This window comes from Amphibalanus amphitrite, unplaced genomic scaffold (assembly GCF_019059575.1).
Source record: "Amphibalanus amphitrite isolate SeventyFive unplaced genomic scaffold, NRLGWU_Aamphi_draft 001867F_arrow, whole genome shotgun sequence".
NCBI lineage: Eukaryota > Metazoa > Arthropoda > Thecostraca > Balanomorpha > Balanidae > Amphibalanus > Amphibalanus amphitrite.
The window spans coordinates 1-27,847 of NW_024883360.1; the positions used below are offsets into that span (position 1 = coordinate 1).

The 27,847-nt window shown below is 48.9% G+C and overlaps 1 protein-coding gene across 2 annotated transcripts; it reads right to left on the minus strand.

Annotated features, from left to right (window-relative positions):
• Positions 1-5,804: 5,804 nt before the first annotated feature.
• Positions 5,805-27,847, minus strand: LOC122375552 (segment polarity protein dishevelled homolog DVL-3-like). 2 transcript variants are annotated; one of them, XM_043355022.1, is made up of 6 exons: positions 27,545-27,847; positions 17,317-17,386; positions 16,347-16,473; positions 12,247-12,309; positions 10,606-10,743; positions 5,805-9,373 (listed from the first exon to the last, which is right to left on the minus strand). In XM_043355022.1, the coding sequence occupies exons 1-6, from the start codon at positions 27,712-27,714 to the stop codon at positions 9,129-9,131; spliced, it is 813 nt and encodes a 270-aa protein (XP_043210957.1). In that variant the 5' UTR covers positions 27,715-27,847; the 3' UTR covers positions 5,805-9,128. The 2 variants fall into 2 exon arrangements, with proteins under 2 accessions (XP_043210957.1, XP_043210956.1); XM_043355021.1 differs by lacking the exon at positions 12,247-12,309 and having other exon boundaries at positions 5,806-9,373; positions 27,545-27,800.

Below are 27,847 nucleotides of genomic sequence, written 5' to 3' on the forward strand. Positions count from 1 at the left end.
AATTAAATGAGGGGTTTACTGAACCTTAGGTAGGCTAAAAACGAAACGACATTAAGCAATCTATTCCAATTCCAACACTCAGAGACTGCATTTGTGCTTGCATGTCATTTTCCATTAAAAAAAAAACAAAAAAAAGAACTTTCCGTGCTTGCGTGTCTTGCATGTGTGCTTGCATGCCACCTTAAATTCATTTTTTAAAAATGTATATGTGCTTGCGTGTACGATTGCATGTGTGCTTCGCAGGGCTGCGGAGTCGGAGTCGGAGTCGATTTTGGAAACCGGATCTGGAGTCGGAGTTTGAGTCACCGAAAATCAATCGACTCCGCTGTCCTGGCAGTGCTGCGGCGTCGGAGTCGGGAGTTGGAGTCGGTCGGAGTTGACACTTCTGCGCGGAGTCGGAGTCGGGGTCGGAGTTGTTTTTGAAAGTCGGAGTCGGAGTGAGAGTCGCCGAAAATCCATCGACTCCGCAGCCCTGAGTCACAATTCAGGGCTGCGGAGTCGGAGTCGGTCGGAGTCGACAGATCTGCCCGGAGTCGAGTCGGAGTCGATTTTGGAAACCGGATCAGGAGTCGGAGTTGGAGTCACCGAAAATCAATCGACTCCGCAGTCCTGGCAGCGCTGCGGAGTCGGAGTCGGGAGCTGGAGTTGGTCGGAGTCGACAGTTCTGCGCGGAGTCGGAGTCGGGGTCGGAGTTGTTTTTGAAAGTCGGAGTCAGAGTCGCCGAAAATCCATCGACTCCGCAGCCCTGAGTCACATCAGGGCTGCGGAGTCGGAGTCGGTCGGAGTCGACAGATCTGCCTGGAGTCGAGTCGGAGTCGGAGTCGATTTTGGAAACCGGATCTGGAGTCGGAGTTGGAGTCACCGAAAATCAATCGACTCCGCAGTCCTGGCAGTGCTGCGGAGTCGGAGTCGGGAGTTGGAGTCGGTCGGAGTCGACAGTTCTGCGCGGAGTCGGAGTCGGGGTCGGAGTTGGTTTTTGAAAGTCGGAGTCGGAGTCAGAGTCGCCGAAAATCCATCGACTCCGCAGCCCTGAGTCACATGCCATTTTCCACAAACAAAACTTTCCGTGCTTGCATGCCACCCTCAAAAAAAAAAAACTTACGTGCTTCCATGTCTTGCATGTGTGCTTGCATGCCACCTTAAAGGGACTATCTCACATTTACATTAGGTTTGAGTTGAGATAGCCAAGTTTGCGGCGAGGCCCAGAAACCACTATCTATCTTGGTTGCAACCGCCGCGGCCTCGTGGTGTTGAAGAAATTCGTTCCCTTCATTTGAAAATGAGCCCTGCGCAAGGCCCAGTCTCTTAACCATTAACGGTAATCTGATGACGCCATTTGCCTTTTGAACGCCTGGTCAAGTGAAGTATCACTTGATTTACGAATAAGCCAATCAGAGACACTTTTGATATTGTATGAGCCGAGTCATATTTGAGAGCAAATACCTATATTTGCTGCCAAATTTCCCCCACACTGACATGAAGTAAATCCTTCATTACGTCACAGATCCGATCTAAATGACGTCACGATGAAATATAAAAGTCGCAATATCTCAAAAAGTATACGATGAAAACGCGTAAAAACTTGCAGAATTCGTCACAATATCATGAGTAACATTTCCGAATCCTAAACGGGACTTTTTTGAAGGTGGGATAGTCCCTTTAAATTCATTTTTTTTTTTAATGCATTCGTGTTTCCATGTACTGCATGTGTGCTCGCATGGTCTTTTTGAGAATGCATGTACCTCATTTCTTCTTTAGTTAAATTTGTTGGTTATGGCAGGTTTTGGGACGTCAATATCTTGTACTTTGGGCAAAAATGTACACTTGAACCAGTTCCATTTCTTTTGAAAGCTAATCCTAATTGCGTCAAGACACGTACAATGACCAGCTGCATCAGGCTGTTATCTACGTTCGGCTTTTGATCCCCCGATATAAACGTGTCAGTAATATAATAAGTCTATCTTAACCAGTTCCACGAACGTATTGTGCAAACTAAGTGTAATTACGTCAAGAAAGGTACAAAAGCGAGTTGCATCAGATTCCTAGCTCCGTTTGGGTTCTGATCCCCGATATAACCGTTTTTAGTGGCTGCAACGTCTAAATCTGAAACTTCAAAGAAGCGTTCTAATGACCTATCTCATTGATATCCATTCAGCAAACTTTTCGCCAAATTTGAAGTAGTCACTATCTAATTGAGTAATATTCTTTTAAAAGTTTTTCTTGAGGTAAATGACGTCCGATTTTAAATTGAAGCTATAGACGCATTCATCAACTATTCGCAAAAAAGCAATGTATGTTACGTAAGGCTAGGTGGTGCTGACTCGTCCTGAGTAGCTGACCCATTATCAGTTTTGATGTTGAACAATAAGGTAAACCATTCATAATGAATGGAGTGGCTTGCATTGCCACAGGCAAAATTTATGGGGGCGGACAGTGGGAATATCGGCTATTGCTGCCAATGCCATTGGCAGGGTAAATAATATTCACCTGCTACAGCAGATCTGTGTTTGCCGATATGCCACACTGTGGGATGCCTCCTCGTGGCGCCCCCGGAGAGATGGTTGCCTGACTTCGAATGAAGTTCACATAGCAGTTCGCTGCATAATTATTTTTTTAGTTTCTATTTTGTCTGTTTGAAAAGTGGTTATAAGATCAATGCAGAACGTCTCATACGATCATAAATGTACGACTTGTATTGCGCTTTATAATGAGACTTCTTGACGCTTGATAATTGTTGATACCCAGCACGTTTCTAGCAGCTAACTGTTGTTAAAAATAACTTTCGCACGCAACCATCTCACTAAACGTATCCCGCTATCTCAAGCTATTCTTAGTGTTTGTTGTATTCATTACTACACGCAAATAGCATACAGGATATACCTATCTCCAAAATTATGCCACGTGCCAGGACAGACGGGACAGACCGTTGCCGGGCAATACAATAAGACATTTTTATACGGCTACCACATGGTATGGGTCAGATATGGGGCGATTGAAAAGCACGTGCCACGTGGAAACGTGTTTGATGAGGAACTTCGTGGAAAATCCGAGGATGCGCTTTGATTGAGGGTGGCTGCTTAAACGGCAGAAATAAATGCACCACACTTGCCGCACGGCGCCATATTTGTCTTAATAGGTCAGTGTTTGCGTTTTGCGGACGGCGTGTGTTTTTTGCGGCGGGGTTTGCGTTTGGTGGCGGGCGGGACTTTTCCGTTTTTTTGTGGTGTTTGCGTTTCGCGGCGGGCGGCCGTTTTTGCGGCGTTTTGCGGTTGGCGGCGGGCGGGCGTTTTTGCGACGGTATTTGCGTTTTTTGCGTTGTTTGTGTTTGGCGGCGGGCGGCAGTTTGAGGCGGGCGGCGTTTTGCGGTTTGCGGTTGCCGGCGGGCGGCCGTTTTTTGCGGTGTTTTGCGGTTTGCGGCGGGCGGCCGTTTTTTGCAGCGTTTTGCGGTTGCCGGTGGGCGGGCGTTTTTGCGACGGTATTTGCGTTTTTTGCGTTGTTTGTGTTTGGCGGCGGGCGGCGGTTCGCGGCGGGCGGCCGTTTTTTTGCGGCAGTTTGAGGCGGGCGGCGTTTTGCGGTATGCGGTTGCCGGCGGGCGGCCGTTTTTTTTGCAGCGTTTTGCGGTTGCCGGTGGGCGGCCGTTTTTTTCGGCGTTTTGCGGTTAGCGGCGGACGGCCGTTTTTTGCGGCGTTTTGCGGTTAGCGGCGGGCGGCCGTTTTTTTTGCGGCGTTTTGCGGTTGGCAGCGGGCGTTTTTTTGCGGCGGCGGTGTTTGCGTTTTTTTGCGGTGTTTGTGTTTTGCGGCGGACGGGCGTTTTTTGGCGTGCGTGTTTGGCGTGGCGTGTTTTTTTTGCGGCATTTGCGTTGGCGTTTTGGGCGTGCGTTTTGCGCGTTTTGCGGTGTTTGCGTTTGGCGGCGGGCGGGCGGTTTTTCACAATTAAAGTCCCAACCTTCGGATCCGCAGAGCTGTTCGACAAGCGCTGCCCGGGCCTATCCGAAGGTTGGGACTTTTCAATTAAGAACAATCACTATTCTTTAGAATTGTGATTTTCTATTGAAAATCCCAACCTGAGCTACCTCTCTAGGGGGGTGTTTAGTGTTTCTGCCGCGATTTTGGACATTTTGATCGCCACCGAAACGGCTCGGTAGATTTTCTTGCCATTTTCAGCGTTTGGTCCCGTGTGGGGGAGCTACCGGCTGGTACCAGTCGCTTGAAATATAATTAACCCATTTTGGGGTAATCGGCACGTGCATTTTCCCATAGGGTTAACATGGGGAAAAATTTAAAATGCGATTTACGGAAAATCTGTTCAGTAATATTTGTCCACTTTTTTAGGGTCAGTTCTTGGGCTGGCACCTCACCTTCTGGGGGTAATTATTTAAAAATCATAGGGTACAGTTTCGGGTAATCGTGACGGACAGTTACCCCATGTTGAGCCTATGGCGATTTCGAAAAATTATTTTCAAATCGATTTTGCAAAAAATTTCCACGTTAGATTTGGAAAATTTTCCAATATGTTGTGCCCCGGGGTGTCAGCTACCACATGGTATGGGTCAGATATGGGGCGATTGAAAAGCACGTGCCACGTGCAAACGTGTTTGATGGGGGAACCTCGTGGAAAATCCGACATTGACCAACTTGGGGTCCTATGGCTCAAAAACCACTCCCCCTAGTGACACCAAATAAGTGCAGCCGGTGAGCAGATGAGTCCAGCTTGTCGCACCAGTGGTCACGTGGCGCACGTGCTATTGCACGTGCCGTGGCACGTGGTCAATTTTTGTGCTTAAATACACCAACATTGTTAAATGCAAGGAATGGGGGAAATGGCCGTCAGGCTGTCAGTTTTTATGATAGAGTCAATCTGAAAACGGGTATAGACACAAAATGAAGAGGTCTAAAACACTGCTATCTCGGATTTTTTGTAAAATGAAAAATTCAAAATTCTGGGGGAATTATATATTCGAAAGGTGAAATTTCCCTAAATTTTCCCGTTTTTCGAGTTTAGCCGTCCACTGTTCAGGGACGGTGACACCGGCCGGGGTCATCTTTTATATGCTGATGGCCACGTCGATGGGTCATCACGTGGCGTGAACGGTGAAGCTATCAATGGTCCGGCACGTGTCACGTGGCCACGTGTTTGAGTCGCGTACCTTCCAGATTATCGTGTGTTTGCCGATTTGTGGCCTTATAGCACGAAAACAGCACAAGCCAGGAACAATGAAATTGTGCAATCAGTGAGGGGACAAGTCCTGCTTGCACCACCGGTGGTCACGTGGCACACGTGCAAATTTGGTCACCTCCGTTGCGGAGATATTTTATAGTGAAATATTCAAATGTACATAACTTTGTCAGTTTCAGTCCGATTGGGCTAGAATTTGGTGGGTGGATGAATTGTTAAGCGACATGAACGAATGCGCCATGTTTGTTGCAGAGCGCCACGTTTGTCTCAAAGCGCCATTTTTGCCGCAAAGCGCAGAATGTGCGTAACTTTGTCGAACATTGGACAATTAGGATGCGCTGTAATTAAGAGATGGCTGCTTAAACGGCAGATATAAATGCACCACATTTGCCGCAGGGCGCCATATTTGTCTTAATGCGTCAGTGTTTGTGTTTTGCCTACGGCGGGCGTTTTTTGCGTCGGTGTTTGCGTTTTTTTTCGGTGTTTGCGTTTGACGGCGGGCGGCCGTTTTAGCGTTTTTGGCGGCGTTTGCGTTTGGCGGCGGGCGGCCGTTTTTTTTGCGGCGTTTTGCGGTTGGCGGCGGGCGTGCGTGCTTTGCGGGCGTTTTTTTCGGCGGTGTTTGCGTTTTTTTTGCGGTTTTTGTGTTTGGCGGCGGGCGGGCGGACGATGCGGGTGTTTTTGCGGTGCTTGCGTTTGGCGGCGGGCGGCTGTTTTAGCGGCGGTTTGCGGCGGGCGGCCGTTTTTGCGGCGTTTTTTGTGGTTTGCGGCGGGCGGCCGTTTTTTGCGGCGTTTTGCGGTTGCCGGCGGCCGGGCGTTAATTGCGGTGTTGCGGTTTGCGGCAGACGGCCGTTTTTTTGCGGCGCTTCGCCGTTGGCGGCGGGCGATGCGGGCGTTTTTTGTGGCGGCGGTGTTTGCGTTTTTTGCGGTGCTTGCGTTTTGCGGCGGACGGGCGTTTTTGCGGCGTTTTTTGCGTTTTTTCTGCGGTTTTCGGCGGGCGGGCGATTGTTTTTTTTTTTAGAAGTTTGCGTTGGCGTTTTGGGCGTGTTTTTTGCGGTTTTGCGTTTTGCGGCGGGCGGGCGGTTTTTCACAATTAAAGTCCCAACCTTCGGATCCGCAGTGCTGTTCGACAAGCGCTGCCCGGGCCTACACCTTTCGTTGTATTTGATGCATTGGAAATGCACAAATACCCAAAGAGTTCCAGGACGGTATGGAATTTCAGTAAACTTGGTTGTGTCAGCAATGGGGTCTGGTAGGTGGGGGTAATGGCCCTGCCTGGCGCCCAAAAAGGGGGCACGGCCCCGAATGACCTGCCGACCACTGCTATAAACCTATGCAGCGTCAATAAGTGCCAGGAAAACGATCGATACAATTATTGTCATGCCTGAATGGTCATTCAATGAATGAATGGATGAAAGGATGAATGAATGAATGAATGAATGAATGAATGAATGAATGAATGAATGAATGAATGAATGAATGAAAGAAAGAATGAATTGATCAATCAATCAAACAATTTTAACTTATTCAATAATCTACACACGCTAGCAGCATCGCACGCTTCTCTCCCACGTCCAAAGCAGTCCTTTTTGAAACCCACCATCAAGCCCCAGTACTCCAAAACACCCACCCACCTGGCACCATGGGTGGAGAACCTGCCCCGGCCACCCCGGCCGTGGCCGGGGTAACTTTCAGCCTACCCCGGCGCGGCCGGGGTAACTTTGTCCACTTTTGTGAATCCTAAAAGCTATCTCCATGCGAAAAACTGCCACCTATAAAAGTGTCTCTCATTATTCTTATCTACCTTGAAAGGTTTTTAAAAATTTACTTTATTTTCATTTTGGAGCTTCTATGCTCTCAATTTTTTTCATCGCGCAGCCCGACAAGTTTCATCTAACAAACCTAAATCATATTTAAGGGCCGTTATCGTAAGATGGCACTGCAATGTCATCACAAGAGAGGACGAGGGTAATATCAGTGAGATAGAAGGACGAGCTGTTGGGGGCTGGGGCTCAAGGCTCCTCCAACTTAACCCGCGCGGGGCTGGGGTCTCCAGTCGAGCGCGCGGGGCTGGGGGGGGGTAAATTTTACCCCCCCCCCTGTTATCTCCCGAACTAATGGTCCGATTTGGAAAATTCAAACGCCAATCGAAAGATCTCATCACGAACAACTAGAAACATGTACTTAATTTTAAGTTTGAGGTCAAGGTCAAGTCAAGGGTACAAATTGCAAGTTCCTACAGTATCGGCCTTGCACCGTAGTTGCCGAAGAATGGAGTCATGGACTGAGACTGATCGCCCAAAACGTGTTCTTAGGCTACCAAGACAATAATCGTTGCATTCAATATCATTCAGAGGTCAAGGTCAGGTCAGGTCAGGTCAGGTCACCAAAAACAAAATATAGAAAAGGGCATGTGCGACACATGTTTTATGGGTCATTTTAATCATAGAATTCAATAGGCACACTCAATAAGTGATATGGACCACCTCTGGATGAATTTCAGGTCAAGGTCAGGTCAAGGTCAGGTCAAGTGAGGTCAAATTTTGAAGTTGGTTGTTAAGGCCTAAAAAGGTGTCTATCTGATGCAGTTTTTCACGGCGAATCGAATGGTGCTATTTTTGTTTCCGTACGAGGTCTAGAACTTCCAAAAAAGTAATTTTTCAAAAAATTTGTGTGTCGTGACGTCATAAAATGTTGAATAACTCCCACATTTTTGAACCGATTCTTCTAAAAATTGGTATGTAGGTGCACATAGACCACTTCTCTGACATACATTCCGGTTTTTTCGATACACTCAAAATTTTGGATTTTATAATTATTTTCCCAAAAAAGTCAATTTTTTGGAAAAATTTTGATCAAAATCCAAAATTTTCAAAAAACCGAGATAGCCATTTGATAGACAAAGTAGAATTACGTATATCCTTTTTTGTTACGTCTTGATTCCTTTAAAAATGAAGATGTTAGCGGCGTTTGAACTTTTGCCGTTTTTGAGGCGAAAATGGCGAACATGACGTCACTAAAACGTCAATTTCTCAAAAATTTTCCGACAGATTTCGCTCAAATTTTCAGGGAAGGTGTCAAATTGATGTAAGAAAAGGTACTGAAAGTTTGGCGGCGCTGCGCGCCGCTGTTTTTGAGATATTGCGAAAATTCGCGAGGGGGGGGTAAAATTTACCCCCCAGCCCCGCGCGGGTTAACCCGCGCCAGGGTGGTGACCCTATCGTAACACGTTGAGTCGAGCGGTCGGCGTTTCACGCTCCTTCTAACTCGGCTGCTGGGCTACGAGGCGAAAAGCGGAACGACGTTTGAAAGAGGGACAAACGTGATCAGAGAAATCTGGTCAAGTTTTAGGCAAGCTCAATCATAAAATCACCATAGATAATAAAAGCCAAATTTCTCTGATTTTAGCGTTCTCCAACGACTTTTCTCAAAGTTCATAACATGAGCCTGTCCCGTAGCTCAGTTGGTAGAGGCAACGGACTCCCGAGAGCCCGGGTTCGAGTCGCTCCGGCGCTCGATATTTGAGACTCCTGACGGTGATGGTCTGCGGTTGGTGGGAGCAGCCGCAGCCAGTTGAAGTCAGTTGAGTGGGACAGGCCGTGTCCGGCTTTGAAGGGCACATTAAACTTTGGCATCTAAATTATCCCGTTACCCGGAATTGCGCGATCGGACGGTAGGGTTCGGGGTCTAACTACGCAACAAGCTCTGCTTAGCGTGGGCCCCCGGCTCTGTCAATCGGTCCATTCAAAAATTCGAGCTAAATCACTGCAAATAAAACATTGGATAACTCGTAACGGCAGACATCCATTGTTCCATGCCACAGAATAGGGGTTTGTGATAACCGTTGACAAATATTTGTGCATCATCGTCTTTCTGACTTTCGGTCGCCGGCCGGGGTAACTTTTTCAAACATTCTCCACCCATGCCTGGCACCTACCCACCACCCTCGTCCCGTCTCACCCCTTCATGATGCTGCCGACATAGATGCCGCCGTCGCCGCCCTTGTTGCTCTGTCCGACGATGCTGATGCCGAGGAAGTTGACCGTGTCCATGTTCAGCGTCACCGTGATGATGTTGAGCGTCATCGTCGAGTCGGTGATGGAGCTGAAGGAGGAGGTGCGCGACATGCCCGGCTGGCCGCGCTGCGGCCGCGGCTTCCTTCGCCGGTGCCGCCGGTGCACGCGAGACACCGAGGTGCTCCCTGGTGGGCGGAGGGGGAGGGGGGAGGTGTTAGAGCGTGACGAGCGTAAACACATCTGGGGATTCCAGGGCAGCCGGGAGGGGTTGGAGGGCCAAAAAAAGAGTCAACACATTTGGGGAACTCCAGAGAGCGATAATGATGATGATGATGATGAATTGGGGTTTTTGGGCGCCCGGACCACAGTAGTCATCGGCGCCCACCAGGAAGATTAGAGAATGTGGGGCTCAAGGGAAAAACAAACCCAAAACGCTACGGTGGACAGTGAATGGAGACGCTGTTAGACAAGAAAATTTTGGGTTCCAAACTAAGGAAGAACAGCGGAGAGGAAGAGGCGTAGCGGTAAGACACGACAGACAATGGCATACAGTGGGTTCGCGACTTATGAAATCCTAAAAGGGAAGAGGAGCCAGCAGGAATGATGATCCCCAAGTACTATCTACTATTATGCAGATTATCAAGACGCAGATACGCTGAAGCCCTACCTCACTTCACACAAAGAGAATGGCTGTATTTTTTTTTCGCTGGTAGAACAGTTGCGATAAATAAGGCTGTTGATTGGGCTGGATGAGGTTCCCTAGTTCCAACCTGCAGAACATCATTCATTGCTATAGAACCACTGTGCAGTGTGCCCTCCAGCCATTTTAAACAACAGTAGTGCCAGCGACACGCCCCAGCACCACAGCTGACCATCCGCACAAATCTGCGGAATGTTTGCCCAGACGGAGCTGCACGCGCCAGTCACTGCAGGGCGCTATCGGACAGGGCCGTCAACAATCTGAGGTCAGTGTAAACGGCCCATCGATTAACACTACAACAGCTGACGGTCAGACTGGAGACTGGGCTGAGCGGCCACAGAGAGCGCTGAGGTGATCCACTTCCGCAGAGCCCTGCCAAAAGGACCGAGTCTCGTGTCGTCTAGCCCTTCCCGGGACTCTAACCAATTCCACCTTCCAGGGCGGTCGAATGCGGAGATCCTATCGTGGCTTGTTTGGTCCCCGTCGGTGTTTCAAAGATTCTACTCTTCACGATATCGTCCCATCTCAGTCCTCACATCTCACTCAATGCATCCTAATGCACTGTGCTTCATCGTTACAGGCCACAGTCACTACGACGTCCGACCCTTTTTACTGTCCCACTCCGATGTCCAACGCCACAGTCCAACATCCCATCTGACTATCCCACCCCATAAGACGGTCCCATCCCAAAATACCCACCTCAGCGCCTCACCGTACCTGTGGTGGATGTGATGCGACTCGAGCCGTCGTCCTCCGAGTCGAAGAAGCTGGTTGACTCCAGGTCCGAGCTGAGCATGGAGCTGTTGTCGTACAGACGCGCCCGGTGCCGCGCGTGCCCGTTCAGCTTCTCACCGGCTGCGGGAGGCACGGACACATAACACGGTAAGGGGCGCACATCGATAGAGAATACATGGGAACGGGGTGCGTGATGGTCTACGCAGGGGATGAGTGAAAAGTGGATGTAGTTAAATGCAGGGTATGACTAGCTCAAGATAATCAAACATAACATTTTTAGTAAATTAACAGAAATTTCTGAAAGGACTACAAAGAAAATTCTTCAAATCAATAGACAACCAATCATTTGGAAGGGTAAGATGATAGCCAAGATGCTTTGATTATAAAATAAATTTGACAACAAAAAGGTCGCCATCACCAACCCAAGAAACACAATCTCCGGATATTGAGACCTGTAACGGTCAGAAGCATGCTTATCAAAACCAAAGCAGCCCAGGCCCAGACCAGGACAAGTCATATCTAGCAAAGCCAAGGCATGCATCAATTCCTCCGAGGTTCTGTTCTTCGGTGGCACCATCAGATCGCGCGTGCACCGGGGTTATCTCAGTTCAGTGGCCCCCAAACCTATCTACCGGCCGGGGGCAGTGGGAGACGGTCTGAGTCGTCACGGCCCGCCGGCTGAGAGTCTGCAGCCGATGGACCTCCGCAGCAGCCGGCGCTATCCGCTCCGTACGACCTCAGCACCGCTCAGCTCCGTTACCAGCCGTTACCATCCGTTACCAGCCGTATACCGTCCATTACCAGTCATAACTCCACTGTTACACGGCCGGTGAGCGGCAGAGGAGCGCACCAGCCGCCGCCGGCGATCGTGCAGAGTGAGGAGTGGTCAATGGTCATTATCCACCCGCGGACGTGACAAGGCCGCCGCGTACTCATTACCGGCACTTAAGCGTGGCTTGCGAGCGGCTGCTGCACTGAGCGCAGAGGCCGGCTAGCGAAGGTTCAGCGGACAGGCCCGTGTTGGTTAACAGGTATTTCAGACGGCTGCAAACACGCCGGTATGTAATAGAGCGGCACGTCCGCGGAGCTGAAATGACGCTACGGATTTGTCCATCCGGCTAGGACACCAGTGGGTCGCTCGTCGCCTATGACGATGATTTGTGATTTTTAGGCGCCTGGACTGCATAGGTCATCGGCACCCATTCATCGTCCATAGCTTCTGTTAGCTTCACAGAGTGAGATGTCAAATGAAACTACCCTCATAACCACACTTTTCGGTCATAGACCACGCTGACACCAAGTTGTGATTGGCCCGACAAACCGACAGAAGCCACCTTTCCACCTATAAAAGCCGATCCACTCTCACCCCACTCACTCCAACGGACGGACAGGCATGTTAGTTTCAGCGCTAGCTCAACTGCAAGCCAGTCATTCCAAGGCACCGAGCGTCTATCCCAGGGAGCAACCATCGCTCCTGGGCATTTTAGTCAGCTCAGCGCTCTCGGCGGGCGCGTTCCTGGCACCTGCCTCGGGCACACTGCACTACACCAGCGTTAGTACGAAGCCGCCGGCGAGCACGCATGCATGCGGCCCGGACCGTCGGCGCTCGAGAGGAGCGCTCACCTGCGTGATACCGACCGGCGGCCGGGGGCGGCCGTAGTGACGGGCCCAGCCGGTGTCCGTGCCCTGTAGGTCGGCACACACAGACAGGCACACATTAACGGGACCGTTAGAGGCATGGCGGCTGCTCTGACGAGCGCATACCAGCCTTGGCAGTGGCAGTGGCAGTGTGAGGGAGATGGAGTTTATGATAATGATGGGGTGTGGTGTGCGATTGTTGTGGAGACGGGCGAATTTGAGCAATGGGTTACTCCGTTCATAATTTGGAGATAAGCATGATCTACCTGTATTTGTGTGCACTAAGCCACCGTCATTACATGAGTAAATAGCACAGTAAAAAGCTGATAATTGAAAGGGGCGGCACAATTATTTGAATGCAGTTGCAGACTGCGGCTATTATGGCCAGCTGCGATCGCATAGCAATGCATGAATGGGCGGGTCCGTAGGCCAACAGTGGACATCCGGACATATTTAGTAGTCTCTGCTCCTTGCCGGCCGGCGTATAATCGCCTGATGACGGTGCGAACATGCATGAGTGAGGGAAGGGGTCTCTGGCAGCGGAGTGGGGGTGAATGTATCGCCTTAGTGGGTGACTGATTGAGCATACACAATACACATGCGTGAGTCATGGGACATGCACCAGTGATACGTGATAGTAGCTAAGAAGATCAAGGAATGCAAACAATAATAAACTCAACGTACCTGAGTGCACGATAGTGAGAAAATAACACCGAAAATTCTGAGAGCGGTAGAAGTCAAAACAAGAACAGCTACCATATGCCCTATCTGATCGTGACATTCGTGCACATCTACACACAAATACGCGATATCGGGAGCACGCTCCTTCAGACATGTGCTTGGATCCGGAAAAATGGATCTGAGATACGATCCCATGGATCCCGATCCGAGATCCATTCAGATCATAGATCCAACCCCTCAATTTTGTCGAGAGATCTACTGGGATCATAGATCTGACCCTTCAATTTTGTCGCTAGATCGACTCGGATCATAGATCTGGCTCCCCAATTTTGTCGTGAGATCCATTGGGATCATAGCTCATAGGTGCTCAAAATGTTAACAACTTTCTTTCATAAGAAGTTATGAATACCAAAGTATGGTTAGAAACAATCTTATACAAAGGCCATATTAGTAAAGGCATCCAGTTACATTATACAGAATACAAAATAAAGGAGGCTCATGACGGTCACAACTTGAGAGAATTTGAATTGAGTGACATGAAGATTGTTCACAGTTCACATACCAACAGAAAAGGTTGCATTAACAATTAACATAGAGGTAAGTCAAAGTAATGACTAATGAACCAGTATAACGCCTTTTGGGGCGACTAACGGAGCGAGCGAGAGGGTGGGCCTTGCACGTGCGAAATTGCGAGGGGGTACCTCCAACTGACTTGTGCACGGCACCCTACTAACTGGTCTCTAGCGATGTGCCAAATTTGGGCACAATCGGCCCAGCCGTTCTCGAGATCTGGAAGCGGCACCCTGCACGTGCGCACGTGCAAAATGGGTCCCAACTGACTTGTGCACGGCACCCTACTAACCGGTCCCTAACCGTGTACCAAATTTGAGCGCAATCGGTCCAGCCGTTCCCGAGATCTGGAAACGACCCCTGCACGTGCGCACGTGCAGCAGCACCCCAACTCTGGCACATGTATATGCAGTGCCTAGTGGGTGCCTACCTACATGCCAACTTTCAGCGAAATCGGCCCAGTAGTTACCGAGATATTGCAACAATTACAAAACTGACACCTCTACGTTTTGCACGTGGCACGTGCATAAGGGGTCACCCACATGCATCGGGAATAGTCCAATACTTGGTAGAAGGAATGAAGCTACCCTACAAAAATTACCGCGTGTAAATCGGTCAAGTGGTTGCTGAGATATTAGCCTCGCAAAAGCATGACCACGGCCGGCCGGCCGGCCGGCCGGCCGGCCGCTCATACTCAGAAATTTCCGTTAATCTAAGGAAAGACTACGCTCGCTTCGCTCGCTCCGTAACAATACATAACTAGGTACCTACCACATCACAATTCATGTTAGAATCTACATAATGATATTGAAAAGACAATCTTGCATTAGACAACCATGAGGCTTTCCAGTTTCCAGCTATCACAATTGATTGTAAACAATAAAAGATGATACTGACACATGTGGCTTGGTTAGGTAAAGGTAATTCAATCTATTGAAAGAAATATTTGATAAAATAAACTGAGATATAAACAAAAGTATAAAAATATTCAACAGCCTGCGCAAGCGATGGGAAGCGAAATATCAATTGTAATGGCCTTGGATATTTACCGTAAAATGATTATTCAGTATCTAAATAGAACTCGTGACGTCATTTCAAATAACAAATGAGCTAGGCGTTCTACCTTCGAGTATAATGAAAATAAATAAAAAATCAAACTGGAAATTCAAAAGTCCATGGAGTTTTTTTAAATTTCATTTTATCTGCCTCACATAATTTTACGATACGATTGTTTGTGAATATCATCTTTGTAGCGTTGAATTTAATGACGTAAGCGTAAGCTGAAATGGTTTTACATGATGGCCCTGAGCGGTGTGCGCCTTGCATCTTTATTTTATTCACTTTTCAAAAGAATAACAATATCTTACGTCATTAGTTTAAAGGGCCTATTACGGGGAATCTTTTGGAATTATTACGGTTTTGGTCAAATTAAGATTTTTCATTGGTCAAACGATAATGACGTAATAAAACCATATTACCAAAACGTGAGCTGTGAATTTCGTTTGTCTTTTTTTGGGAGGCTCTCTCATAACAAAATCAGCATGGCACCACACGTGGCACGATGCCAAAAGTAGGTAATCTGAAGAAGTTGATGCCATTTTTGAACTTGTAATTTTATTACGAAAGTATTAGAGGTTGGTTGCTATTCTTACTAAATCGAAATTGTGTTGCACATACTAATAGCTGGATAGCTCATACGAACATTCTGGATGGGATTTCATCAGGTGAGTTAAACCTGGCAGAAGTGGATTGCTGGATTATTTTTAACAAAACTGACCTATTTGGCTTCCAGGTTTGATATCCTAACATCTGTCCATAGGCGGCAGAACAGGGGGGGGGGGTGGCACCAGGGTACAGTGCCCCCCATAGATTTTGGCATTTTAACATATAGCCCTACTGGCGTTGCATGGAAAGAATGGGACCACAATGAAAATCTGCAGTGCCCTGCTGCCACTGCATCTGTCTGTACTGTTTGTTCATTGAATTTAAGTGGCTGTAGCTTGTTGATAAGATTGTCATCAGTGCTGTCATGAAAAAGTTACAATTGGTCACAAAAAGTAGCAAATGTTGTTTATTTAAATTCAAATTTAATGATCATACCTAATGATTACAAGTGGTCTTAACCAATAACCATGTCCACAAGTGATAATTCTCAATTCTATTGCACTGTAAGGTGTACAATTATGTAGGATAAGGGTTTCATTGGCTAAATGTTGTCGTGAGATCCATACAGATCATAGGTCCTCCACAAATTTTTGCCCGCTGGATCCACAGAGATCATGGATCCGACCCCTAAATTTTGTCGAGAGATCCATTCGGATCATAGATCCAACCCCTGAATTTTGTCGAGAGATCCACTTGGATCATAGATCCAACCTCTCTATTTTGTCGAGAGATCCACTGAGATCATAGATCCAGCTCTCGGATCCAAGCACATGTCTGCGCTCCTTCCTACACAGTACACAAGACCAAGTCCATTTCATCAAACTCAGCGCTAGGCGAACGAAACAAACATGACTCAGGATCATTATAGCTACGCAGAATACTGGGTCAGTGTCAGGACTCAGGAATCAAGGTCGCAACCAGGGGTCATCGTCATTCGTCAGGTTCATGAAGCAGGGCCAGAGATTCAGGAGCATGGGATGGCCTGGGGGTCAGGGTATCATAAGTCTTCGTCTGGGATCAACCGTCCGATTCTAAGATCAGTATTATTGTAAGGGCGCTGTCTTGTAGGAAGCTGACAGGACCAGAGAAGGGCCGGAGCTAAAGAACTGTTTGACGGGATGGATATCGGTGCCAGTGTCGACGTCATCGTCGACATCGTCGTCGCGCACCTCTGACGCCGCTGACGGTCGACTCTGTCTCTGTGGCGTCTCCCGGGGGCCTGGCCAGCTCTGACATGGCGCCCACCGGGTCACCGCACTGGGAGCCGTCGATGGTGCTGCCGTCTGCCGACACCAGCTGAAAACGCAGAGCCAACAACATGACAGTCAGCGAGCAAGACTGATGTGATAGAACGACAAGGCTGAATGACAACTACAAAACTGGCAGGATGTCGAACCGGCTCGGTTGCTGCGGGGCTAAAATGATCACAGTCCGCAGGGCACTTTGAAGACATTACGGCGTAAAAAAAAACTGTGGTGGGAAGCAGCTCCGAAACATCAGGTAAGCATAAATAGGTAGGTAAGACAAACTTCAGCAAGGTGTTCGATAATGTCAAGTTCCCTATTCCAACTGACGACACAACTTCCGCCGATCAGTCGCTGTGCACCGAATGTATGTACTGCTGGTCTGAGGAAAGGCACTGCCACAGTCCCATTCATCGAACTAACTGCCTGCACGGTAATGCAAGGTTGCCGCAATACAAAAACGACCGATTACGAACAATGAAAGACAACTCGAAGACATGAATGGGCGATTATGAACAATGATTTCTAATTCAGTCGAGTTTCCTTATCAGGAATGCCACACCCCACACAATTATAAGCTTTCAACACCGCATAATGTCTACACTCCACCACCATAGCAATAGCCCCACTCACTATTCAGCGCCCACCCAGCGGGAGTACCATAGGGAAGCAGCCGTTGGGCTCGTAGAATACCAGCGCCAAACACATTATTCAAAGCTAACCCTACAACCTAATCTCCACGCTGCTAGTTACCCAATAAGTCTAGACAGGCTGACTGATCGGCATCCATACTCCACTGGACAGACCCATTACCCATATCACGACCCAGGGACCCATTGAAATAACCACGCTCACACCCTTCCCAAACCCACACCCAAATCCTCCCGATGCATACCCACGATACGACGCGTCCGTTGATACATGGCAGGTGCGCTTCATCATCAATTATCTCCTCCTTAACGATCCTGCAACAAAGACAGAGAGCGGACACACGTCAGGAGAGAGTGGCGGGCGGACCTGGCAGAGGGCGGGGGCGATCCATCAGCCGTCTGGCGCCGAGGGCTGTCGCACCTCCTCCGCCGGCGGCGCCTCAGGGCAGCGCCGGCGGAACGGGTGGCGAGTCTGTGGGTTGCAGAGGCAGGGCTGAGCTGGTATGCTATCAGGGGAAGCTGGTATGTTATCCGGGGAGAGATACGAGGCGGTTATCGGCATCGAAAATGTTGAGATATCGTATGACCCGGTTATGTCGTGCATTATCCATTGTTTTACATCTACTAGGCGCACGTTTAATTACCATTCAATATAAACGAAAAAAATGTGATGGGCAATAACTCACTGATATTCAATTATTTATTCAATTATCAAGGGATAAAGGCGAACACATCGATATATCGAAAGATACGACATTGCACGATAAGGAGGAGAATAACTGCAGCAGAATACCGCAGGATAGTAGCATAACTGTTAGCCGGTAGTCATGGCTGACGTGGCCTGGTCAGCGCGACAGCGTACGGAGATTATCTGCCGTGAGATTATCCTGATCACTGCATGATAAGGAGAATGATAGCGATATGACTGGCCTGTGAGCGGGCGAGCTGATCCGACAACAAGTAACACGTGCACCGTGACTGGCTAGCACCATCCCAGCACGGCCCCAGCGAGCGTCCAGCCGTCCCCAGTCCCCCGCGGTGCTGACCGTGCATTCACAGTCTGTACACAAACAGCTCGTCTCTGCTGTCACAGGGGCAGCAGCAGTACCAGCAGGCCCATCAACAAATGGCCAGTCTGGCGGCGATCAATAACCCGTCCCAGTGAGACCGAGAGCGGCCTCAGGCGGTTCTCGGAACACGGTCGTCCGTTCCGAGCGCCCGCCGGTCGGTTGGTTGGTTGGTCGGTCAGAGGCGCTCGCTATCTCCCGTCCGGTGACTCATCACGCGCCTCCCATCCCGTCCCTTTGTCCCCGCGAGCCACAGCTGGAGGTGGATCAGTCGGGAGAACGATTGGGGTAGGTGGGGTGGGTGAGACAGCGGGGCGCTAGCGAGAGTTTCGATCACAGGTCAAGTGTGAATCGTAAAGGAAGCATGGACTCGAAGAAGTAGATACATCACAATAGCTGACATTACTATGCAATGTTTCCAACAGTGGAGCCATTAGACGAGTCGATACAGTGTAGCACAGTGGTTGGTCTGATACCATCCTATCGGAAAGATACGATGTTTGTCCAATGTCCAACAAGATACCCTGACATCAGATTCTGAGTTAGATCCAAAGATCACACGACCGACAGGCAGCCGACGGAAGGAGGCTATCAGCATGAGTCGCGAGACAAATTCACTCATCCGTAAAAAGGTCAACAAATAGGGAAATGCCATAGGTCATCATGATCTGCTCACATGACTGACGAAACAGAGTCACCTACCTTCTCAAATCTCAACCATATCAAATAAAGACGCGTCCTATACTTCATAGAACGCCGACCATATCCAGTCGCCTGGTATTCTTCTCTTCACCCGCCCACGCTCCCGACACAAGCCACACATCCCAAACGCCACAACATCGCCAATTCCCTACGGAGCATCCGTCTGACAGGAATGAAAACTTGACAGCCCCTCCCCGCTCGCAGATCAAAGTAGCCACGCCGCGTCTTCCGCTGTCCCCGCGACTGGCCTCCAGGCATCGGGCGAACGTCCGAGATGTCACCACTCGAGCGCGGGTCGCCGCGGGCCGGGGTCGGGGTGGGGGGGGGGCGTATCTGCAGAGTGGCTAAACACTGTTCAGTGCAGATCGGTCCGTCGAACGGGTGTGTCGAGAGGAGGGAGACGGAAGGATGGACCAAGATCGGGATGGACAGAAGTTGGTGATAAAGAGAGTTGAGGCTCGATGGGAGTCATATTCTGTCTCGTTCGTGCGTGAAGTATGTGGATAACTGGAAATGGAACAATGGGATTGGTAAAAGTGTCGCAGGAACCCCTATTAAACAGAAACAATGTTGACCATGAAGACGTATTGTTCACGCAATTTGTACGCGTACCTATGATGCGTGAAACACGAGAACAGTATCAGTCATGCCACACATCACGTGACAACAGGCCATCAGACTACGACACCAGCGCGGACATCACGTGACATAACGATCGAACCGCAGTATCCCACACAAAGTAGCGTGAAACTTGAAAGCGTGGCCGATGTGAGAACTTACAGGAACAATTTACAATACCACGGCCTCGGCATATGAGCGGAGTGCGCCGCTTTGTCAGCCGCTGCAAGATACAACCGTGCAACACTGGCAGTCATTGTTCGCGCCAGGCCTGACAGCCTTGCTAAACGGTCGCGTAGACACAAGTGTGGGAAAACTCCCCCATTTGGCCCATTTGAACATGAGTCACGTTTCATTCAGCGTCGGCTGCAATAATAATGTCGTGCTGCATGCCAGCTATCGCATTCCAGCGTCGGACATGGCCGGGGACAGTGCGTTATTAATTGCTGAGTCCCGTCGCCGGGTGGGGTGGCGGTCCGTCGACTAAGCGGCGTCGTGTTCGCCACGCCCGTGCGTCGCCACTACATCGCCCCAGTCGAGCTCGGGCCAACGTACGTACGGCCGGCATCGAGCCGACGACGGCTCGGCCGGTGTACCACACCGTGCCAAAAACAAACCCCGCCGCCGCAAACAACAGACACAATGGAACGGGGAAAACGCGCCGCCACACCACCAGCCGGCCGAGGGAAGAGCGGGCAAGGCGTCATCGTAGCCCCCGGGCGATGGAAAGTCTGTCCGCCGACCGCCGGCACAGTCGCATTTTCGTGAATACGCCGCACGGCTCCCACGGACTGACATCGGTCGTCGTGATTGGCCATCATGAGCTAGACACTGGATACTAGACATGAAATACGGGCGTGCTTCCCTCAGCAATGGCGGCGACACGACGGACCTGCTTTGCCAGGCCGGGACGGGGCGGAGCGGGACGGGGTGAGGTGGGGCGGAGCGGGCTGGGGCAGCGGCGCCGACCATCTGTAACAATCACAGCCAATCCGATGACGGACGATGTCGCCATCAGGCGGTCCGGCGGCGCCCCCCTCTCGTCCGTACCCCCGGGGGGCGCTGCAGCCAGCGGCCCACCGCCTAACACACGGCATCGCACGGCGCCCCGCGGCCATTAGCCAGACAGCCCTACGTCGCTGTGTCAGAGCCCCGGGAAGGAAGAGAGGGAGGGTGCACCGATAGCGATGTCAGCACCGGCAGAGGAACTGTCAGCGGTCCTACCGTCAGGATGAGGTGGTGATAACAAGCTGGAGTCGATGGGCGCTGGCACAGCAGCCGCTAGTAACTTGGTATGCATCATGGGCAGCGGGCACCTATCAAGGGTATAAATCCATATATCTATAAATACGAGCGTGACGCTATAATGCTTGCAATATTTTCCAAATCTCATGAAACAGGCCGCTGCACAGATATCGGCTCAATGACATTCTAGCAGCCACCATCACAATTTCAATGGAGGCGGTGGTCGACCATCCATATTGAGCGACCCAGTGGCGAAATCTGCCCCGGCGCGGCGGCCACCGCCCACACCCTCGCCCGGGGCGAGCGCCCACGGCATGGAAGCGGACGTATTTGGGGACCCGCGTGGGACCGCGCCCAGAAATAGTCGCCGTCGGAACCGGCGGGTGGGGAGAAAAGTATGACGAAAACCATGAGCTCGAGATTACATTGATGGAGCGAAAATAGATATAACGCGAGAGAAACAGGCTTTCAGCTATTTTAAACCAATTGAGTTCAATCATTTCTGAACCAGGCTCGAATGAACAATAAACCAGTACAATAAAATAGAATAAAGCAGAAAAATACCAACAAACCACTAAAAGTATCTTGCCCAGTAGAAGTTTCATCTTGCCAACTCAGCTGCGACTTGGGTTGGCGCCGGCACACCATGGCCAGATCGGTTCGGGTCGGAGAGAACGAACCTGTTGTGTACCGAAAGTATACCCGATGCGCTCTCAAATCACCGGATATAAATTCCCACAGACCAACTCACAGCGCCGTCTCTCTGGCTCAGCTCTATCATCTGATCGATCTAATCAAATACGTTAGCAGCACTCAAAGCGGCCAATGCTCAACCCAGAACCACCCAACGACCCAATGAGAGACGAGGTTCCACTCAACCGGAGACAATCCAATGAACATGATCGGGTGATCAGAGTAACATTGACGGGCTCCGTTCCGATGACGCAATACAATGGCTTCCCGCTGAGGTCGGGACGGGCCCTGTCGGCGAGATATGAGGCCGTAGGAAATCATCAGGCCGATCGCAGTGACGAATTGATAGTAACGCTAATGAGCATGGGCTGTTTGGGCCGACCACAAAGCGGAGTTGACTGACGACTGTGAACACGGTGAAGTCATGCGGAAAGGAAAACCAGACGACCAAACTTCATACATGCTGCTTCTTCCATTCCAGCACTGCATGGTTGAATAGAGGAGCCTTCACGCTTACTGATGAGATTCAAGCAATCAGCGTTAATTGGTTAACCTGGTACTTTCAGTGATCATAAAAGAAACATTTCAAACACAACACAAACATACCCATCACATACTTTACATAACTAGCTTTCGTGCCAGTAATGTCCTCGCAGGTGGCAATTAATGAGGATAACAACGACATAACAAGCACCGTACCGACAGCGGCCCTGTATCATCGTTATGCAGATGTTTCCCGAGTTTCCCGGCCCCATAAGTCATCGTCTGCCATAACCAACTACCGTCTCCGCGATGGATAGGCCCCGACCAGCGTGTTCTCACAGCTTGACGCGTCGATTTCACTAGACGCCGGCTGCCGTGGAAGTCCATAATGTAAATATATAATCGACTTCAGAAGTCAATGCGGGGCCACGACACAGCGAACGAGAAGGCGAATTGATACTGGGAATGGCTATGGATACTGCTCGACGCCGCCTCAATACGAACACTACAGCAAGCTACAACTTCAACACTACTAAACAAACAATCCATGATATACTTGAGAAAACTCCCAGGGCTTCTCAGTATCCCACCAAAAACGTGCGATTTGCTCAACCGCCACAACACCACAACACTGTCGCCCATGTTCGGTGGAGCGGTCGTTGTGTGTTTCGTGGGGGAGAACGTGTCACCACACCAGTCTGACCGAGCTGACTCACACAGGGTCCCGTTGTGCGATAGCCATCAGCAGAACGGGCCCACGTGCACTCGACCACGCTCACAGCGGGAAAAGTTCCCGGCCGCACCCTGGGTCGTCGACGGGCGGGTGCGAGAGCGGAGATGGGTGCCAAAGGGTGTGCGTGCGCCGCAGATCAGCGGGCGGTACGCAAAGATTACAGCGTGAGAGCCAGGCCGCGCATAGCGTAACCCTGTGGTTATAAGACGGCGCAGTTAGCTGAGACGGCCCGAAATGACTCGGTGCATTGTCGGCGCTCCTCTCATTCAACCCAGCCCGGTGTTCTAAAACTCAAAACAAGGTTATCAGCCTTGTCCCCGCATCTCAATACGAGCGGCACAAAGACGCCGCCGATCACAGACGTCATCGCCTCGGCAAACAAACGAGCCCCTCCCAGTGAGTTTCTGTCTGCACGCGGCGCATATCGACTCACATCACATTCGTGCATGGGTGAATGGGCCCGCTAAAGAACCATGGTCAGACATGTGACTCTCCAGCGACCATCAGTGCCAATGATAGCAATATATGACAAACAGATCAACGGCCAGCACCGAATAAGGCATCAGTAACCAATTCAGACCCAGGCATAGTCTCAGTGCAGTTGGCTCAATCAGGTTCCACGAACCGAGTCAGTCAACTCACATGCAGATTGCTTACATATGCCATTCGCAGGGCGCGCTCCATTGCAATCGAGAGTAATCAATGCCTGCGGCCAGCCTCATCACCACGGTTGGAACAACAAACTCGAGCGCTGGCGCCCAGCCAAGTAAGCTCGGGTGGGAGTCATCGGTCATGAGACTGGGGTGTCACTCCCAACTTTGTTGGTTGGTAAGAGTTCCCTCAGCGTCGGGCAGTGCATGAGGGTAGCAGTTCTGTTCTGGTACGAGCGGTTCTCGACGGCTCAGGTAGCTATCATGTTGTCTCGCCGCAAGTTTGATCAGTGTCCAATGTCCACAGATGTTAGATATTACTCAAAGAAGGAGAGCCTTGCAGAGAACGGGCAGCACAGAAGGACGCGCTGCAGGGTGACCAGTGAACTCCTGGTCACATTGACCTGGACACTGTGACCATCTACATGTCACACACCAGAAATCGCCCAGCTGGACAGCTTGTGATGTTAAAACCCAGACAATCATCTGATGGACAGTGGCCTATCTAATGGAGGTGGGCTGATCTGCTAACCAGATATCCCAGCCACTACCAAATTCAGCACTCACTCAATACAGAAGTGAATACTGAAGTGCCACTCCCCACTTCACTGAGATTGGGCAGGGGTGGCACTTCCCACTCTGTCAACACAGAAATGGAGCATTACCTACTCTACTACATTGGACATTGGAACAGAGCTGTAATGTGTTCCCCTAATCCAATGTGAACTGAAGTAAATGGGAAAAAGTGAAGAACTGAAATGCTGGATGATGGGGATTGGGGTGGGTTGGATTCTCACCCCTACTTAGTGTTTCTGATGCTCACAGAGCTCTTTTGAGCATGATGCTAATTTCTGGAAATGCCTCAAGGTTATTGTGATTGGCATAAAATGAAGCATGGTACAGATAGCAGTGCAGCAGGCAGGAAAGCTTGGATGATTCTCAGGCTTATGATGATATTCTGATTGAGAAGCTGGTTAGGAATTTTAAATAGAACAAATGTGTGTGCAAATACTTTTACAAGTTCTCAGTAGAAGCTCCTGCAACTATGATATCTGACCAGAAATATTGTGTTCAAACTAGACCCTAGACAAGTGCCAATGACTCGCAGGCTCAGGGTAAAAGAATCTTTCCTAGACATGCCAAAAGCAGGTTGGTGGTTAGGTAGTTATCTATACACCTATACAGGATAGGATGGATAATGAGGGCTAAACATAGTGTGAATAAGCACTGCCCCAGGGCCCAGTGCTCTGAGGTCTGGAACATTTCTCTCAATCTTCTTGAATTTATTATGAAAAAAGTCTTATCTCAATCCTCTTGTTCCTCTGCATAACAAATGCCTATTTCTGAAATGAGTTTAAACAAATCAAAAATTAAATCTTAATGTGTATGGAAATGCTAAGCAGTGACAGTGTAAAGATATGGAATGACTTTATAAAATTGAGGGGAAACCTATTTAAACTCATGTCAGTAGGCGGAACTATGGTCATGAGTACCCAAATATAGGAACGTTCCCATTTTTGGGAACGGAGTTCCCAAATATGGGAACGGGCGTTCCCATTTATGAGAACGGAAGGCAATTTTTCGGCCGTTCGCCCACTAAAACTCAAAAGTGCATCACGTCTCAAAAAAGTGCACGCTGATTGAAGTATCTACTAAATCTCCATAAAGTTATCTTTAATCTGACCATGGAACAAGGAAATTGACCGTGGAATGATATTTTTAATGATTTTTTAAAAATGACAAAATGTTGAAAATATGGGTTATACGACATTTAACATGCAATTTTAAGGAAAATGAAGCATTTTTTAGTTTGAGGTTAAGTATAATAATTTTCGCCTGGTTATGAACTTTCATACTATCGACACCAGATGCTGACAAATGCAAGCGAAGACGCGGACGGTCCGGAGGTAATATTGTTGACTTTTGGTGTCGGGGCGGACGACCGCGTGGAACGTGAGTGAATTTACCGAACTACTGTTGTAAACTCAGTTTAAGCGGTTGAAAATTATCCAGCTGTATTTTATCAACCCTGAAAGACATATTTTATTTGGATGCTAGCTGTTAAGCATTGCTTTTAAGGAGCGTCATGAGCGTGGTTTTTGCCTTCGGTATTTCTAAGCACGATCGTTTTGGGGGAATTTCTTTTATGCAGGTCGCCCTGTGTGGCTTATTTATAATTTTTATGCTGATTTTGATCATTTCTCGTGCCCATCCTACCAGGCTTTTTGCCACTTACACTCATTAACCCTCGCCCGCACATGCCATTTTCCCATCCTAGAACGCACATGGGGGGGGGTGGTTGCCACCCCCCCCGCGCCATTTCGTTCCTGTTGGAGATAGAGCTTAGCAGTAAAGACCAAAAAGATTCTTTGGGAAGAGACGAATCCAATGATACCCAGTTTTACCTTCTCAGGTCAGTCATTGACCTTCCAGGTCAGGTCAAACTAAAAAATGTTACTGTTTTGGGTCACCGTTGGATATCAAGTGCGCTGCTTATCAAATACCGATGACGATGCTGTTTTCTGGTGCCAAGCCAGCTAGAACCTCTTTGTCACACTATCCGACCAGAATTTTGCTGCTGAGGTCATTTCAGGTCAAGTTAGGTCAAGGTCAATTATATGTGTATGTATGTCTGTGTGTGTCTGTGTGTATACTGATGTGTGCACCGATTGTTTTTGGGTCCATATCACATGAAATCATGATCTGAGAAGCTTTTACCAAAAATGCAGTCAAAAAACTTCACAAAAAGTAAATTCAGCTTGCCTAAAACGCAATTATCTTAGATGACCTAGGTTGACCTTGACCCTGACCTTGACCCCTGTACATCGTCGAACAGCATGTTCCATGATAGGTGGGAGGTAAGACTGGCAAAAAAGGCCGAAATCAGGGTGTCAAAAGCTCACAAGGCCCATGGCAAACGCAAGATATTGAGAATTGGCCATTTGGGTCATGACATGACCTGAAAAACAAGGTCATATCTCCGAAACCAAAAATCACAGAACCTTGAAATTTTCAGTGGACATCAAGAAAGGATAGACGAGCAGCTATACGAAAAATCAGCCTTCTAGCTCTAAAAATGTTAAGTGCAGAGCAGAAAGACTGCCTGGGGGGGTGGCAACCACCCCCCCCCCCCCCATGTGCGGGCGAGGGTTAAGAAAGGAAAAAAGTAGATTTATATTGGGACTAGGTGTTTTGAGAGTGAAACATTTCAGCGTTCCCATTTTTGGATACTTACTTGTGCTCATCAACTATCAGTGTTAAACAGACAGGTGTTTTACATGCCTCCACCCTCGGCGCGGACAGTGTATATAGGTATGGAAGACCTTGTTGAACATCGCTGAGCGTTGTGAATTACGTAATCCTGCAGAGGGGGGGCGTGCCCGTTGCGAGATCGACGGGAATAAAAGCGCAGAAGACCGGGCGAAACATGCGACGGTCTTGCCGGAAAGGTCATCTGATGATTGTTGCGTTAACAATAATTTGCGGCGTTGGACGTGATGCTGAAAAAAAAAGAGCCCCTGAAAGCCGTCGGTGAAATCGTTCCCAATTTTGGGTACGCCGTTCCCATAATAAGGAACGCTTGCAGCGCCAGTGTACGAGAGCGTTCCCAAATTTGGGCTCGCGGCCCGGATGATGGACTGCTTTAGAAATAGGGGAACGATTTGAAACTACGATGGGCCTTACAATATCAAACTCTTTCCCAACAATATTGAGATAAATATCAGGCGGTTCACGATCGTTTTATATTTTTTGGACGTCATTTAACGGTTCTTTTTCTTGTTTTAAATAATGCCTACATGGCGTTCCCATATTTGGGTTTATCGTTCCCAAAGATGGGAACGAAAATGCGTTCCCGAAAATGGGTACGCTTGACCATAGTTCCGCCTACTGATGTTTATCAGAGGCGAGAAAAACTGAAGACATGCCGATTAAAAATATATAATTTAGATACACATTTAGGATGGAATGTATGTTTTACTCAAATGCACTTACAGCCAATTTATTACTAAAACGTGCAGGGCCTTCTGTCCCAAAGGCGAAATATGTTGACTCAACTGACAACAGAGATGAAGAGATCAACCACAGAAAGGAAGGATTCTATAATCCTAACATACTTTGTTAGCATTGCATCAAATCATCATCCATTATTTGGTTGTAGTATCAAAACTAAGCAACTTTTTTCCACAACCTCATGAAGATAACAGAATTCACACACCTTCACTACCAACATTGAAGACGGAACACATTCATACACAAAAAAATTACCTCAGGCTGTACTTACCCAAAGTCATCATCCATAGACTTGAAAAAGAACTTAAAATTCGGCCTATTTAATACATTTTTAAAGTCACCTAGGGTCACTGCATCTGGTGGCTTATTGATCTTCACCAGATAAGGCGTTTCCTCATCGTCTATGTGGTAGATGATTTTAGTTTCTTTGGAGCTCTCCATCACTGGCCTTCACCAAAATATCACGAATCACCACTCATCACCCTCCTCGCCCCAAATCGCCGAGACGTAAACAACATAGCACACTGCCCATTAAAAATGGCGTCTTGCATCCGCGAAATACGTCAGGTCACGT